The sequence below is a fragment of the Eutrigla gurnardus genome, assembly GCF_963514095.1.
Source record: "Eutrigla gurnardus genome assembly, chromosome: 6".
NCBI lineage: Eukaryota > Metazoa > Chordata > Actinopteri > Perciformes > Triglidae > Eutrigla > Eutrigla gurnardus.
This window is the reverse complement of record NC_139920.1, coordinates 29,684,313-29,700,634: the sequence shown is the minus strand read 5'-3', so window position 1 is coordinate 29,700,634 and position 16,322 is coordinate 29,684,313. Positions and strand designations below refer to the sequence as shown.

Genomic DNA, 16,322 nt, shown 5'->3' with positions numbered 1-16,322 from the left:
TTATATCACGAGAGGAATTTGGATATCACTAAAACAAAACAGCAGAAAAGGAGTCGAGTAACTTTTTGGCTCAGATCCAATGCTTGCTTCTTTTGCTTAAGAACAGAAATCGTGGCAAGAAAATATCTTTTTCAGTCAATATCCACCTCAGTGACTGATAATGGCTCAGGGGACTTGCAGATGAGTCATACACAAAAAAAAGAACTGAGAACCGTTTTCAGGTGATTCAGAATGAATTTTGTGTTAACTCCACTGATGACCGAAACACTAATTGGCTCCACAGCACACATGGAATAGACATTCGTTGACTGAATAGTGAACAGGCTTACACTGAATGTCGTTCTTTGCAGACAGTGAGGTAGGGCTGCTGTGGGTTTCTAATGCAGGGTGTTTTATAGCGCCGGTCAGGGACCAAAACATGTCAGAAAGGTGATGCGTTTCGCCCGGGGAGGTTTCTGCCTCCGTGTGTTTGAATTACATTCGTGGGGTTAGGGATAAAGAGGATCAGTGTGCATGAGGCACATTAGCCGTTTGACCATTGAGGAAGCAACCACAATCAAATTAAATAAAGTCCTGGTTACAGATGCTGGCAATGCGCTGGCCTGTCTGGCGCTATGTGAACCCGTTCACCAGCAGCGAAAGGGTTCACAAACACATGGGCCTTTTGGCGGTCTGCAGGGTACAGAAACTCTTCCAGCCCTCTTCATGCCTGTTAACTCCAAACATCTTTATGGTGTTTAAATGGAAATTCCTCTCCCCCCATCAAACAAAAGGTGAGTTATTATTAAATACTGGTCTCAGCATGTGTCGGTGCCACTGCGTCTCCTCACCTACGTATCTTCCTCCAGGCTTGATGACGATGGCACTCCGACTGCGAGTCTCCTCCTCGACCTGGGCCATGTTTTCCCTGGCCTTCTGGTAGGAGTCGTCTGTGGCACATACTGTAATCTTGTCCTGGATCCCACCCAAACAATCCAGCTGAATGCTCCCTTCACTGCCAAAACAAAGATTGAGATGGTGAGAAAGGAAGACGGGGATTGAGTGACCAGAAGCTTCAATAGAAAGAATGGAAAAGATCGGCAGGGGCTCACTACTCATTTTGAAGCTTCTACGTGATTCGTTTGACAGTTATGTGAGATAAATATGATTAACCTTCAATCTCTCACTATTTGCAATAACCCATCCTGTCACTGTGCATTCCTGTCCTGATGAGATCCATTAAACGTCCTCAGGGCACAAGTATTATTTTAATTTCCATCCAACAGTGGGTTCCCACAGTACGATTCACTGCCGCGTCAAATCCCATTCTTTCCTGACTTTCCGGCTCCCTTTGATTCTCCTCCACTTCGATGAGGATTTGGCAGAAAATGAGATGGTGTTGGCGCAGTCAGTGGAAGCTGAGCTCTGTCATTTGGGCTTTAGATTGGAACTCAAGGTTGATTAGGATCCAGTCAGAGATGTGGCTGAACTCCATGCGACCCACTTGTTAAAAATATTTTCAGAATAATGGGGTCAGGAACTTGGGACAGTCGGGAGAGGCAGAGGCTTCTTGTTGTTCCCTTTTTGGTTTTTCTACTTCCTGCAACACATCTGGTGGTCCAATTGGTTTGAGTCAGTCAGCAAATTCTTAATGCACTTTGTGTGGAAGCAGTAGCAATTACACACACGTACACTTCGATTTACACTGCAAATATAGAAACAATTCAATTACATGCAGTTTCTATCTTGAACAAATGTAAAAAAGGTATTGTTTAATGATTAAGTTCAGACAAATATTCTCGTTTTATTGAACGTTGTGTTACTTACATGTATCTCCCTTTTAAATTTGTTTTATTCAAAATAATGTTCAACTGAGAGAGGCCTAACTATGTTAAATTCAAGGTTTCCTACCTGGAAAGTGGAAACACTCGTTGGCATCTCTGTCCAAAGACCGATTATTTACACAGAGCTCAAATGAATCCCCAAAATGTATAAATGTTGACATAACAGGCAATGAATCCGAGTGCAGAAGAAGAATTTGTTGGACGTGTGCTGAAAGAGAGGAGTGAAAGTGAGTGAGTGTTTTCACCTGGTGATGTACTGCTGGATGCAGTCGAAGCTGCCCTGGGGGTTATCTCTGCCCACGTGTGAAAGGTAGAAAGTAAACGTTTGCAGTTCACTGGAATTTTCTGAACGCGGTATTGATATTTTCTGTTGAAGACAAAAGAAGAAATTATGAATGTCAGAAAAATGCCTTCAAGTTCCAACCCTACCCGCAGTTAAATAACAATTTAAAGAAAAAACATTTCCAAAACAAAAGTATAGTTCAATAATAGTTCATTTTTTTGACCACGCTTGCGAACCGTTTTGTCCATTCTTTTTTTGGCAATGTATATTATTAACATCAGTAAGATACTTTTAGACAAGCACTAAGAGAGGATGACTAACTGCACTCCACACCCTATTGGTAGACTTAAACGTATTCAGTACTGTAAACAAATGCCAGCGCTCTATGCCTTGAAAAACTGGCTCTGACTAGGCAAAGCTGTGAGTAAGCCCCAGGCATTTTATTGCTGGCTTCAAAAAGGAAAAGAAATGCAGCTTAAATCCATTGTCTTGTCTTCCTCCAGCTTATTTCTTCCAGGATAGTCTGTGCACTGCAGAGTCTTCCTAAATGGGTTCCCAACATGTGATTGGAGGGAGCAGCAGGTAAATTACTATCCCAGAAGAACTATGACAGGCATTTCTGCAGGCTCTGGCCTTTACCACAGTTTCACAAATCTTATTCAACCCCCGGTTCCTCACACACTACAGGTGTTACATTTAGACGAATAGAGACGGTGGAGTGAACCAACCTCAGCAAACCTCTAATCAGACAGCTGCTGGATATAAAAGGGGGTAAAATCTGGTATAAAAAAAGGGAGTAAAATCATTTGACAAATGACATCTGGGATGCAGATGCGGTCACTTTGCTGTTAAACATGTATGAATATTTGGATGCACTGAACAGAGGCATGTCAGGAATCTTCGATGTTATGTGTGAAACCGAATGCACCTTGAAATAACCCTAAATACCCAATCTTTAGGACGCATATTCACAAGTGAAGAGACAAACACCAGTTAAATGTCGTTAATGGCCAACAGTAAGGCCGGCAGAGGGTTGTTTTTCCTGGCAGGCTGACCCTCCTGCCCAGCTTTGTTTTCACGAGCATGGATTCAAGCGGTGTCACAGCCAAGGGCCGCGCATCACACTGAGCCACGGTAACAAAAGAGAGCTGAATGAAATGGTTTTGGATCCCCAGTACTGGTCCTCTGGACCAGTGAGCGGCTCCCTGCCCTGACCTAACCTAGATCAGAGGCTCAGCCTGTGACTCACCGGCTTCTTCTTCTGCCGGCCTGACATACGGTCGGACGGTAGGCAGCTCAGCTCGGTTTACTCAAGGTCCCAACACGTGTCAAGGCTGCAGGTGGGGACTATAAATACATACAATGTCCTTTATTTGCCCTGCTGGAAGACCTGTGCTCTCCGTTATCCATAACTCCAGGATAACATACACACACTCTGCTGCAGTCTACCTAACAGATAAATCAATATTGGATATCATTTGGAAATACAACCAGTCTAATATTAGTTAAAATTTTTATAATCATCGTTATTATGACAATAAAAGGATAAAAAGACCCTCCTGAACCCCGAAGTTGTTGACTGGACACTACATTATGCTTACCATGACAGGAGGTGGTGACATTTTAAACACACAGTTGTGTGCCTCCACATACCAGTCGAGTTGGTGTTTACAACCATGCCTGTCCAAAATGTCATCACTGTCATAATTTTATCTATTTGCCATTTGTGTCATTCTTTAGTTGGCAAAAAAAAAAAAAGAAGTGTTTGGTGAGGTCACAGTGACTTTTGACCACCAAAATCTGGAAAGTGGATGTTTGTGACACAGCTATGGACTTCAACCGTTCTACGCTGCCACGCTGAGCAATAGGAAAGTAGTTCTGTGTAGCCAAGTCGTGACAAAGTCACCCGCAAATTCACTTCCGTTTTAAAAATGTAAATTATAGCAGAAACGGAGAATCAACTCCTTTTAAATGACTTATTCTAGGACTGTTAAACCACAGAGCTCAGCAATGAGTTTCCAGAAGTGAAAATTTCATATTCTGAATAGAGGATTTGGGTTATTAAGTCACAATGTTCTAACCATCCAAGATAAGACTCGGACACACACACGGTATATATAAGAAAAATCATGGGAAAAAAATATGGTGGCTCGTGGAAACACTTTGTCGTGAAAATTATTCACCTAAATGAATTTCTAGAAATATTCAGGTGAGAAATAAGCCTTATAATAAACTTGGTGAATCCGTCTTCATTTACGTTAAAAGGTTTCCATGAGTTTCCTGAACCAGACAATGGTTTGTGGGATGAGTAGTTCCTTGACTCTTTAAATCCTCCATGCTTAAAACTCTAATACAATATTTCTCCATTAGGGAGTTGGCCGTATGACTATGAGTATGTTAAGAAGCTAGGCTCAGTCGCAATTGTGAAAACCCCATTATAGCAAAACAGGATGAGTCAGCTTGATTACATGTATGCAAAGCTGTACTACGTGGTGTTGATAAACAGCTATATTTACAGCTGACAGTCATTCTCTTACAGAAACACAGGAGGAGAGAGGTTGAGGGTGTGAATCCAGTGATGATTAAGAAGCGGAGGAGCTGACAGCAAGGCAAGGCACAGGGGAGTGACTCAAGAGGCTCCTCCACACCAAATGGCTCAGGCACCGATTGAACAAATGTGTAACTGTTGAAACCAGGATATGCATACGTGACCTTACTCATCCATTAGAAAGGAGGACAGTTTCTAAAGAAAACGGGTCGTCAAGCAAGCTGACACTCGCTTGTTTGTCGTACGTGAATGGGGCTTTTCTCTAGTGCGTCTTTTCTGTGAATGTAGACGACACAACAGTCTCATTGTGCACTTTAAGACGTAGCCATTTCATTGCAATTTCATATGTGCAGATAAAGCATTGTGTGTATATCTCATGTGTGTGACGTGTGCGTGTTTCATGTCCACGTTTGTGTCTGAGGACACAACCTTGCTTTTTCTCCTCTTAGGAAAAACTAAAAAACCCTACGTTAGAATCAGTTTAACTTGCAAATTAAAAACCTTGCATGCAACAGCATTCGTTAAAGTGTTTCTCAAGGAGAGATCACTTCAAAACACTGGATGAATGAAACACGCCATCTCTACAAGTAATAATCCTGTTTGTATAGCGTTCTCTCAAAGGTGGAGGTGGATTTTTAAACAGGTGTTCCCACCGACCCCCGCCCCCCCTGTTCTTCCTGCAGCTAGCCTCATCTTCTCATTCTGTACAAACAATGGCTCTTTTACAGCGAAGGTCGTTGGAGGGCTGACCCCGTACACTTCCTCTCAGCCCAGATCGTGGGGGAGAGGAGGAGCAAAGAGACGGGGAAAACAAATCAGACCGAGGCCCGACACACAAAGGCGACATCAAAGATGACGACAAATGCTGACCGTTTGTGTGCTTTGCTTGGTGTCACCTCACGTCGGCCATTTTTCCTGTTAAAAGAACACCACACTGTAAAGACTGCAACGACCAGCTGACTTGACATGTATGATTACGTTTTGAACATGTATAATTTTACAATGATGTTTTAGTTACTAAAGTGTCGCTGAATCATTCAGTCCTAGTTCAGAATATGAATTAAGAAAGTATATCTGATACATTTTGCAGCCAAACAACAACAAAGCCAGCTCAAAGTTTCCGTCTGTGGTCTTTGACTTCTGAAGACAAAAAGCAAGATGAAAACTAAACTGGGCACAAAATCTCTGATGGATTTTTAGCCACAAACAATGAAAGATGGTAGGCCCACACAAACCGCAGTCACTTCAACAGCCAGAATGAAAGTTGCAGGAGGGATTACCAGAGAAGTGATGAATAAATGAAGGATTCTCAGACCACGCTGAGGTTTTCCCTACCATGTTTTATGCAAACCCACGTATATGTCCCTTTGGCCATTTAAAATCTGTTTTTACATCTTTAAATTCATCTCTTCTTAAAGAGATGAAAGAAACATGTTTGTCAGAGGTCAGAGGGAGCTGCACCAGATGAATGAATATGGAGCTCATCGGGACAGCCAGGCCACCTGCTCTCTGTAATAAAGCAAATTTAACAATAACAGCGTTTCCTCCACCGTGAACCCGCCGCATCACTAAAAAGACATGCCTTGCTTTACTTTTCAGCCTAAAACATCACATAATAAACATCAGGTCTGATTTGGGCAACGGACAAACATCGGTTCACATGATGTATATGCGTGTATACCCATTTAAATTCCTGGTTTAGATTTATACTGAAAATGATTTTACTTGGTGATAAAGCATCAATAATGGAAAGAGTGTGAAAAATGAAGGAGTCTGGCTCTGTGCAGGATCGCACTGTTCTGCACCGCTCAACACAAATATTGACGGCAGCACTGAATGTATCAAGACTCCTCGAGGATGTTTAAATAATGACTATTGTAATGTACAAATCAGTGACACCAACGATCATATAATAGCTTGATCAAATTCTCCAAGATATTATGCACACCAGATAATGAATGTTGAACAAATTTGCTCAGCTGCTGCTGCCTGAGGTGTATCACAGAGAGGTTTGGAAAGCATCAGCGGATTCCCCCCACAAGTAGATTTAAAAATACATTTCAACAACAAGCTGTGTGTATTACACTGCAGCGTGGACAGAATGAGGTATTGGCAGATGTGCTATAATGTGGATGCGGCTGTCTGTAAGCAGTTTCTCTTCGTTGTGCCTTAGATGTGAGGGTTCAACTTTAACAGTAAATTGTACCTGGAGGTCACAATGAAACCGAGCAGTAAACTGTTGTAGTTTTCGCCTCGTGCAACTGGAAATATGTATTCAATGCTGAATGAAGGGGGAGCCAATATAATTGACCCAGCTCCATGTCATGCTGTGTCATTGTTAAAAAAAGAAGCTATTTCATAAAACGTTCAGAAGACAACTTTTGTTTTTTGCACAACTACTTTTTCTCACAGTTTTGGCCGTTGCTGAATGGGTAGATGTGGCAACTCTAGCTTTACGAGGAAGCACTTTAGCGTAAACAACACAATGATGCAAAGCAAATGGAGAAATATGCAGAAGTTTAAATGCCGACTAGTGTAGCAGGCAGCGATCCGTTTATAATTAATCACTCGTCTCCACCAAGGACACACATTCAACCTGATTATCTCAATATTGCACATCTCACATGTGATGACCTATGATCAGAACCTAGTGGTGAACCCATAACACAAGAAAAGGCCAGCGAGTGCAGAGCAGGCGGGAGGGTTGAAAGTGAATCTGTAGCAAGGATTAAGATAGATGTTAAGACATTTAATAGGATTGCTGGAACCCTGCTATTAGAGACACTGTGAGCATGTTGACAGTAACGTCCACTGCCAGAGCGGCTAGGACAATGTTTTGGACAAAGATGGATAGCCAGTAAACTCGTTGGCCACACGGCTGAATGAGCCAGCTCTTTGGAGGACCTACTGAACAAAACTTGCCAGCACAGTAGTGCACATAGGCCATCTATGCTTGTCAGACAGGGCAGGCTCACACATGCAAACCCTGCCTTTTACCCATGCGGGAAGCAACTGCATGCTCAGAGAATGCTCGTGAGCGTGGGGTTGTTTATTGTCTTCACGGGGACGGTTACTTGCTCATATAGAGAGTACAGCCACCCTAGTGTGAGTTTTGTCATTATCATAAACAACCAGGTACCAGATGCAGACAGTTTATTGCATTCTAGGGCATAAAAATGATGCACAAATCTGTTTCAGTGCTACTTGTTCTGTTCCCTCACTAAGCCTAGCTTGTGTATTTATTGACTTGCCCCTAATGCAAGGCAAGGCAGGCAGAGGTAACTTTAGCTTTGTTGCGGTGGTGAACATTAGCAGCTGCAAACATCGACAGCTTCCAGTTCGCTCGGCCTCAAGCCACCATATTACTCATGTTGGTAATGTATCCAAACCTATATCCAAGAGATCAATCAGAAGTATCAATCCATCAAATCCCTCTACGTTAGGGTCGCAAGGGTTGGAACATTTCCACAGAAACTTAAGCTCTGGAATTACTGCACCGTTTCAAATAGTAGTGGGGATGGGGGCTGTTTTGGTTGATTGTTTTTTTAATTTTTTTTTTTATTAATCATCGATGTTAACCAGCAGGTAGTAGTCTAAAGCAAAGTTAGTATACCATTATAACTTGTTAAACCGGTTGCTAGTTTTTGCTCGCTAGCTGTTACTATGTGGGATATATCACATTAATGTAAAGCTTTTTTTTTTTTAATATTAACTAGTTGTTGACTTTAAACTCTAAGTTAGCCAACAGCCCACATTGTCATGTGGTATATGGTAACATGGGAAATGCAGCGTGCAGCTTAAAAAACAACTTCTTCGTTAGTTCTTGATGAATGTAAATTAATGTCTGGCTCCCACACCTGGATTTTGAAACACTTGGTAGCAACTAAGTGTGGCAATTCATCTGGCCAACTGCAGTAAAACTCCATGAAAAACAATCAGTTTTCAATGTCTCAAAAACAAACTTGTATGCACTGGATTGAAGAAGACAGTAAGGGTGAAATAGCTTCCTTACCCCTTGGTTTCCATTAAATCTGATCAATGGCCTTGATGACAGGACCTATAAAAAGACAAATAAAAGCATTGTTAAATAATTATCACAGTAAGCACATTTTACTGAGGCAAATTCACAGGACATGACCTTATGGGTTCCCATAATGATCTGCTTACCAAACAAACAACAATATCCAACAGACAACCAGTTTAACACAAGTTGAATTGGGAATATTTACATAAAAGGAGATGTCAGCCACAGAGCAATGTCTATATTCAAAGCTATGATACTACAATTTCAAGTAGAATTAAGTCAATTCACATCATAAGTCAAATGCTCTGTCATTTTAGTACCGTGTATACTTGGAGCAGTATACTACTAATTGAATAATGCCATTGCTCAACCAGTTAAATGGATCATTTTAATCTACAAACACATCCAGTCAATCCACTGTGACTGAAAGTTGTAAGACAACATGAAACATTACACTGTGGATAGTGAATATGCAAGGTAAGAGTCACCAATTTAATATAAATTACAATCTGCAGAAAAATAACATGCAGAAAAAGAGGAAGGGCCTAACAGGGTTCAGTTAAATCCAGCTGTTTCAGTATCAGATCCACTCTACAGGGGGTTACCCTATATTTTAGCGTTTGATTTCTTGTAAGTACACATTCAGTTTCAGTCACTCGATTTCTAGTAAAACAAACACACAGAAGCACTTTCATTCTCTTAAGATAGACTCTACAGCCCGAGCAGGATTGTCAAACAACAACAACAAAAACAAGTTAAAGTCGTTGCCATGTTAATGTGCTGATGCTAAGCGGCTACAGTGAGCAGCATCCCACCATTTGTACGCACAGAAAGCAAAGTCCTTGAAAAATCAACCGTAAACCTGTATTAAAGAGTCCAGATGCCGTTTTTAGGATGTCAAACTAATCACGCTGAATGTCATTTCCCCCCCAGAAACATTTGATTAGGAAATGCTACCAACAAGGAGACAAATTGTGAAGAATGAGACTGTGGAAGTAAATATGAAAGTCACAAACAGGAAGTTACGTTGAGCTTCCTTCCTTGGTGCTGCCAAAGATACTCTATACTTCCCGACTCCATAAGGGGGCATGGTCATCGCATGCTCGCCCCTCCCCCCACCTCATTTGCATAACACATTTCTATTTTCCTTCTCCAATAGCCATATTTGGCATTATAAAAATTAGTTAGCTAGGGTGATCAAAGACGTAAGCTGCCAGATCTCGCTGGAGTGTTGCCGAGACGATACATCTGGAGAACATTTACTTTGTTCGATACCTTTTTCAATCTGAAAAATGGCATTTTAGCGTCAGAATGTTCGGAAGATATGTGGGGTTTGTTAAGAATGGGTCCAATATTTACTTTGGTGACTATGAGGGGGAAAGAATCAGTCATAATCTGTGTTCAAGTGCACTTCTCCCATTGGAGTTCATAGAGTCAGGACCTGCCGCGAGTCTCCTAAAGGGGCGGGGCAGCGGCGAAGCCCACGTGACACAGATTCAAGAAACTGTGATCTCTCTGTTCTGTTCTGCCTCTGTTGCTGCTTTAGTGGATTAAATGTGATCAAATGAGAGGGCTTAAAGTTCACGAGAGGTCAAGTCGGAGAAAGACAACGAGCCTTGTATTACTGCCTGATCCTGACCCAGATATGGATCATGCACACATTAATTGGTGAGCTTCTGTCCTCTGTGCTGCTTCACTTAGACCACCAACTTCCTATCTTGAATACAAAATGTTTTAATTGAAAAGGTAACATTAAGCCTCGGCATTATGTGGACCGCACCTTTTAATTACCACTGCTTGGTGACTGCATTTCAGCAGACATATTATTCAGTCTGCTGCAGGATTTCTTTTCTGAATAATGACCTTACAGCTTAACTGGAAATACTGGATTCTGAGAAATTATATTATTATTACACAAACATTTACTCCTGCAAGTAGTGAAAATGTTGAATTGGTATTATACAATCAGATATGCAGACATTCATGGTCCCCGGAGGATAAAGCCTGCCATCTTTAGTGATCTCCTGACTTTTTTTTTTTTTTTTTTTACATTAAAAACTTAAAAATGTAATGACATTCCCATCAGCCTCAGCTGCATTTTCTGTTTAGTGCTTAATGCAGAAAATGTTAGCATACTAACACTCTAAACCAATATACTGGCATGTTAGCATGTTGTCAAACTAATGGCAGCATTCAGCTAAAAGCACCACCATGACCAAGAATAGACTCACAAAGCTTATAGCGTGGATAAAGATTTTTAGTCTCGTTATACAAAGACCGACTACCATGTTGTGCATGATAGAGAATAAAGAGACACACTCTGGAATAGCAAATTAATCTGCATACCCCTTCTTGGCCTAAACTAATAAAACAACACCCAGACAACAACAAGAAAGCCACAGCTTCATTTATATTACCAACATTATAATAGTATTTCACCTTATCCTGAGCTCTGAACACTGAGCCTGTCCAGAACACCAGACCTTTCATGGAGCCATGCTCCCTGGTCTACCCCTGCACCGTTTAACACAGTACCAGTTTTAGCACTCCCAAGCTCTGCCCTCCCCCTCCCCCAGCCCAGCACTGCTAACATAGTGCTACCCTCAGCCTGTTCATTTGAATGGGCTGCTGACATGTCACTATTCTCTGGGACCTGAGCCCAGAACGTTCCACAGAGCTAACCTTAGGGGCAGGGTATGGGTCCTGACCATGCATCGATGACAAGGTGGTGGATGTTCCGACATGCTGCCAACCAGCCATAGAATGCGGATCAGCTGGACATAGCTCGGACAAGCAGCCAGTGATAAAACTGAATTGATGACAATGTTGTTCAAGTCTGTTTCCTACTACGACGGTATTACCAAAGCACAGCAACATGGTAGTCTGCCTAGCTTTCACATTTCGACTGCCGCAACACAGAATCTACAACTTATCAGAAGTCATTTTTTTGATGGAAAGCCCCTTTGCAGCCACAAAAATAACCTCCAAAAATAATATCCAACATAACACCAATAATTCAGTCAGGGTATGAGACTCCAAAGCTTATTTATGTCTACTAAAAAAGAAGAAAAAACTGTAAATGATCTAACCACAAGTAGCTTTGGAGCTTTTGATTATATTAAACAATCTTCCTCAGCAGTTGAAGTTTAATCTATATATACACCTTTTTTTTTTTTTTTTTTTTTTTTAAAACAAGAAGATTGTTTTGCCAATGGTTTTCCAGTGCATTCTTAAGAGTATTTAAAATATGGAGGTAAAGACTGGATTGAGCTAGTAAACCTCCTTGGACAACAGATGTTTGGTGTTCTACTATCAAAACTGGCTTATGCTTATCAAGTGTATCAAGTTTTTATTGGGTATGACATTTGCCAGCTACGCCATAATCTCTCTGAAACCTTTCTGAAACCAAGCCCAAGGCTCTCAGCTGGCCCATTAACAATAAATTATAAGACCACAAGGGTATGTGTGTTAGCAGAGTTTGAATTCACTTTTCAAAATGCAAAATATACAAGCTAGGAGTTTGTTTATGACGAAAAACTGGGTGTATTTCATGGAAAATTACCAGCCTCTTAATACAGACTTATATAGACCAAGCTAACACTAATTATACACACACACACACACACACAGGCACACAAATACACATGTGTACTCTCAGGTTGCACTGCCAAAGGATTTCTTTGTTTTGTAGTAGATGCACACAGGAATAGCCATGACTATATCCCTATGGGTATGGCTGTGGCACCCAAATTGTCAGGTGTTTAGTTGCATCACTGTCACACTGATGAGAAGTTCCACCTGTCTAGGATTTCAGAGGTGGAAAGAGCACTTTGTGCCACGCACTCTGCAGAGCCGAAACGGTACTAGGTGTCCCTACTCTCAATACGCAGTGTGCATGCATGACTGCAGAGTACGTTGTAGTCTACTCCTTTAAATATATCGTTATAGGCTTAATTGGTGTAGTTTATGCAACTAGCTATGATCTGTCGATAGTGAGCTTGACAGCTTTTTCAAGTCGTGATTATATTTATGATTATACCGATAATGGTGTATCGTCTCTTCCCTAAATGTGAATGCAAAATGTCTTATTGTGAGCAGCATTTCTTTGTTGCAGGGATTCGATCAGTACATACAGTGTGACACACTCACAAAACAAACACACGCTATCTGAAATGTAAAGGTTTGTAGGTCACGTTTGTGCTACACAACACCAGAGTGTGTCTTTTTAAAGGCATACGTCATTGTTTTGTCCAAACTGCAACATGAGACCATGGTTTTCAGACCGGTCCATCCTATACAGCTCAGTTTAATGTGAACATAGCATTACACTCTTTACCACTTGGTTCACCGCAATAAAAAAACAAAAACGCATCCAATCTTGGGTATTGGGTGCTGTGTCAATGTGGTTTCAATGAATACCCAGCCTCATCACAAAAACATATTTTAGCAGAAAGTGAAGTGAGCACCACTTCCACCCAACCTAAAACAACAAACTCCTTTTAGAGCTTACGAAAAGTTCTTTGAACAGCTGTCTTCTTCTAGTAATCGGTTGGCCTTGACGACAGTCAAAGTGAAAGTGATGACAGACATTTTTTGCAGACTTGAAAAGAGAGCAAAAGCCTGAAACAGAGGAGGGGAAAATCTTAAATCTTATTTCACTAATCTTAAACAGAATGTTGAATTTATGCTAAACTTCTTATGATCTTAAAATTCTTAAACTTGACTTAAACTCGGGGGTTTTGAAGTATGTTAAATGTAAGCTTGGGGGGTATCTAACTGGATACACATCTTAATTAAAACTCAGTGACTAACTGGACCCAAGATAAATCTAAAAACTTTTTGATGGAATATGATGCGTTAACAAAAAGTGCTGCACCTCTACCAGTGACCATAAATGTTTTCGCATAAATCAATGAAATTGTGTGTCATAAGTTAAGACTACATTGAAAAGCCTGCGTCACATTTTAAATGACTGTGAAAACATATTATTGGAGTCTCATTCCCTAATTTAAAATGAAAATCAGAATCATCTTTTCAATAGACAATTCTCGATTCAAATTTCTTGCTTCTATGGTTGTATAAAAATCTCTTTTTATGGCAAAGAGATGCATAAAAGCCTAGCATGGAAGACCATAACGGTTGTTAGCATGGGCTTCAGTTGATGACGGGCAATTAGGCTCCCGCGGTGAGTCAATGGATATCTGGTTCATTACCCAACTGCTGCTACCTGAATGCTTCTGTGCTGTGGGACTTTTTGCAGGTTGCCCTACTTCTATCAAGCTTCCCTACTAAATTATGCAACTACAGATGGTTGTATATGGTTTATCTGTCATTTATAGACATAGGGTATGTCTTTTCAGTCTGGATATGGGAAACCTGAATAGATTCACAACTCAAATATGAATATTCGATAACAGTTAACAGCTTTACAGCATTAAGTGTATACAATATATTATTTTAATTAGCAATTTTCCAAACAACAAAAAGGAAGCTAGCCAACACATTATATTTAACGGGCAGAATTTAGTTTAACTTGTTAGCCTTGAAGTCACTGAGAATTGAGAAATACTTTATTTATGCAAGTTGAGCACGATTAAATGTTATCTATTGCCTTCGAGTAAGTAAGCTGAAATAACCCCCCCCCCAAATATAAACACTCCATAATCTCACACTCTCATTACATACATTTGCCACACTCTTTTTTGCACACAGCGGACTGGAGTGGATCCTGATCCTCCACCCCACGTACTTTAACAAGAATCAATTTTGAAATCAGGAATTTAATCATAAGATACGAAGAAATATTCACCCTCGTAATGAAAGGTAGATGCATGTTAAACCCGTTTTGCTCTGATATTGGTAAAAAAAAAAACAGAAGTACAAAGACCAAAGAGTGATCTATTGGAAGGTCAGGGAGTCCGTTGTCTGTGTACAGTGACACCAGGTTGACATGGTCACTTGTCACAACCCTGCCACCGGACAGACGAACACCATGACATTTAGAGTCATATTTGGCCGTGGTGGTAATGGTCATCTCTTGCAGTGTCCCGTGATCTGCTGAAACTGGGGAGTCAGCATTCCTTAAATAACCATATCACTGGCACAGGCTGACCAGTGTCAAGCAACAAAATCCCTACCCAGTCTCCATTACTTGCCATACCATTCCCATAGGGGCGACACAGGGAGGTAGATCGTAGCCAACCACAGGAACAAAACTGGCTTGGTGTAAACGGACCTCCATATTGAAGCCTGTGGCCTGTCAACACGAGTACTTAACCGAGGATTGATCTTCATCCGCACAAAAACCACTTGCACCTGATTAAAAAACTGAAAGCTGTTATTAAAAATCTGGAGGGCTTATTGATTATGGAGCGGGTGTCGACCTTTTCATCCAAGAAAACAGACAATTTCCAGAAATGGAAGTTGAGTAAATCAGAGAAAGCACCCATCATAACACAATCACTCCCCCTCTCTGCGGTGACAACATGAAAAGCTCGTTCAACAATACCGAGGGTAGAGTCTCGGTTCAAAGCCAAACCACCTCTTACACATCATTCACATAAAATGCAAATGAGTTTCCTGAAAACCGTTTTGAGCAAATTAACAAACCTGTTCTACCTTCAACAGCAGGCATCTCGTCTGTCACCTTCAGCTTTTAATTTAGATAGCGTATTGTTAAAAGCGGAGGATGAGAGGATGCCTCATCATCATCATTCTACTCATTCACCACCGCGAGATGGGTGCCACCGCTCTGATGTATTTCCAAGAAAGTAAATTCATACTTAATGTTTATAATCGCTGATCCATCATCACACCACGAGACAAAAGATGTGACTTTTGTCAACAAAAATGTTTCACATTCAAATGGGACTACTCATCTGTCACCGCTGTAACACTCCAGTGCCAGCACACACGATTTATTGTCGCTTCATGTGCAAGCTTTCCGAGACCGCCGATGAACGCTCATTTTATGGTTGAGCTGAACATTTCAGATCAACGCTTCAGCTTTTACTTCTGTGGGTTCAGCTACTGAACCAAACTATGTAAAAACTCTGCTTTTCCCCCAAACTGTGCTGTAACAACAGTCACCCAGAGACATAATTATACACTTTTATCTGAAACATTCAGCTTGACGACACTCATGTAGCCGCACTAATTGTTTTAAATGTCACGGACAGTAAAATAAATTAAAAAAATACAGCGAGTCCCTGGGCTGCCAATCCAGACCAGGAGCTCTAGACTCTGTCCTTAGATGCACTAACAGAGGAACCAGCTGACAGTCACGTCTCATACAGGAAGCAGTCAATACACTGAACTATTGCGACGTCATGACTGCTGTTACACAATGTACTTAAAAAGGAAAACAGTGAGAAATACTCACACGGTTTACACAAGATTCTCAGTACGGTAACTTCGACTATTGGGACAGCTTGATTGACTCAGCTTTGCATCTGACCCAACATTTAGCATTTGGTTATCTTAGCGTCTTGTTCTCCAACAATGTAGAGGAATGTGGTGACTTTACAATGACACAATGAAGAGATTAACTGCTCCAGCTGTAGGTGTTTTTTTTTTTTGGTTGCCTTTTCCTGTAACCTGGGTGGATCTTAGCTTCCTTATATAAGCAGGTGCCTGCCAGAGTTT

General features: G+C 41.1%; 1 protein-coding gene across 1 annotated transcript in view; it reads right to left on the bottom strand.

Moving 5' to 3' along the window:
- Window positions 1-16,322, bottom strand: part of ell (elongation factor RNA polymerase II) — a 28,968-nt gene that overhangs the window by 9,771 nt on the left and 2,875 nt on the right. Inside the window, exons 2-4 of the mRNA XM_084012214.1 lie at window positions 8,667-8,711; window positions 2,069-2,190; window positions 831-994 (exon numbers count right to left, since the gene is read on the bottom strand). Of these exons, the coding sequence (XP_083868340.1) occupies window positions 831-994; window positions 2,069-2,190; window positions 8,667-8,711 (331 nt within the window). The remainder of the gene's footprint in view (window positions 1-830; window positions 995-2,068; window positions 2,191-8,666; window positions 8,712-16,322) is intronic.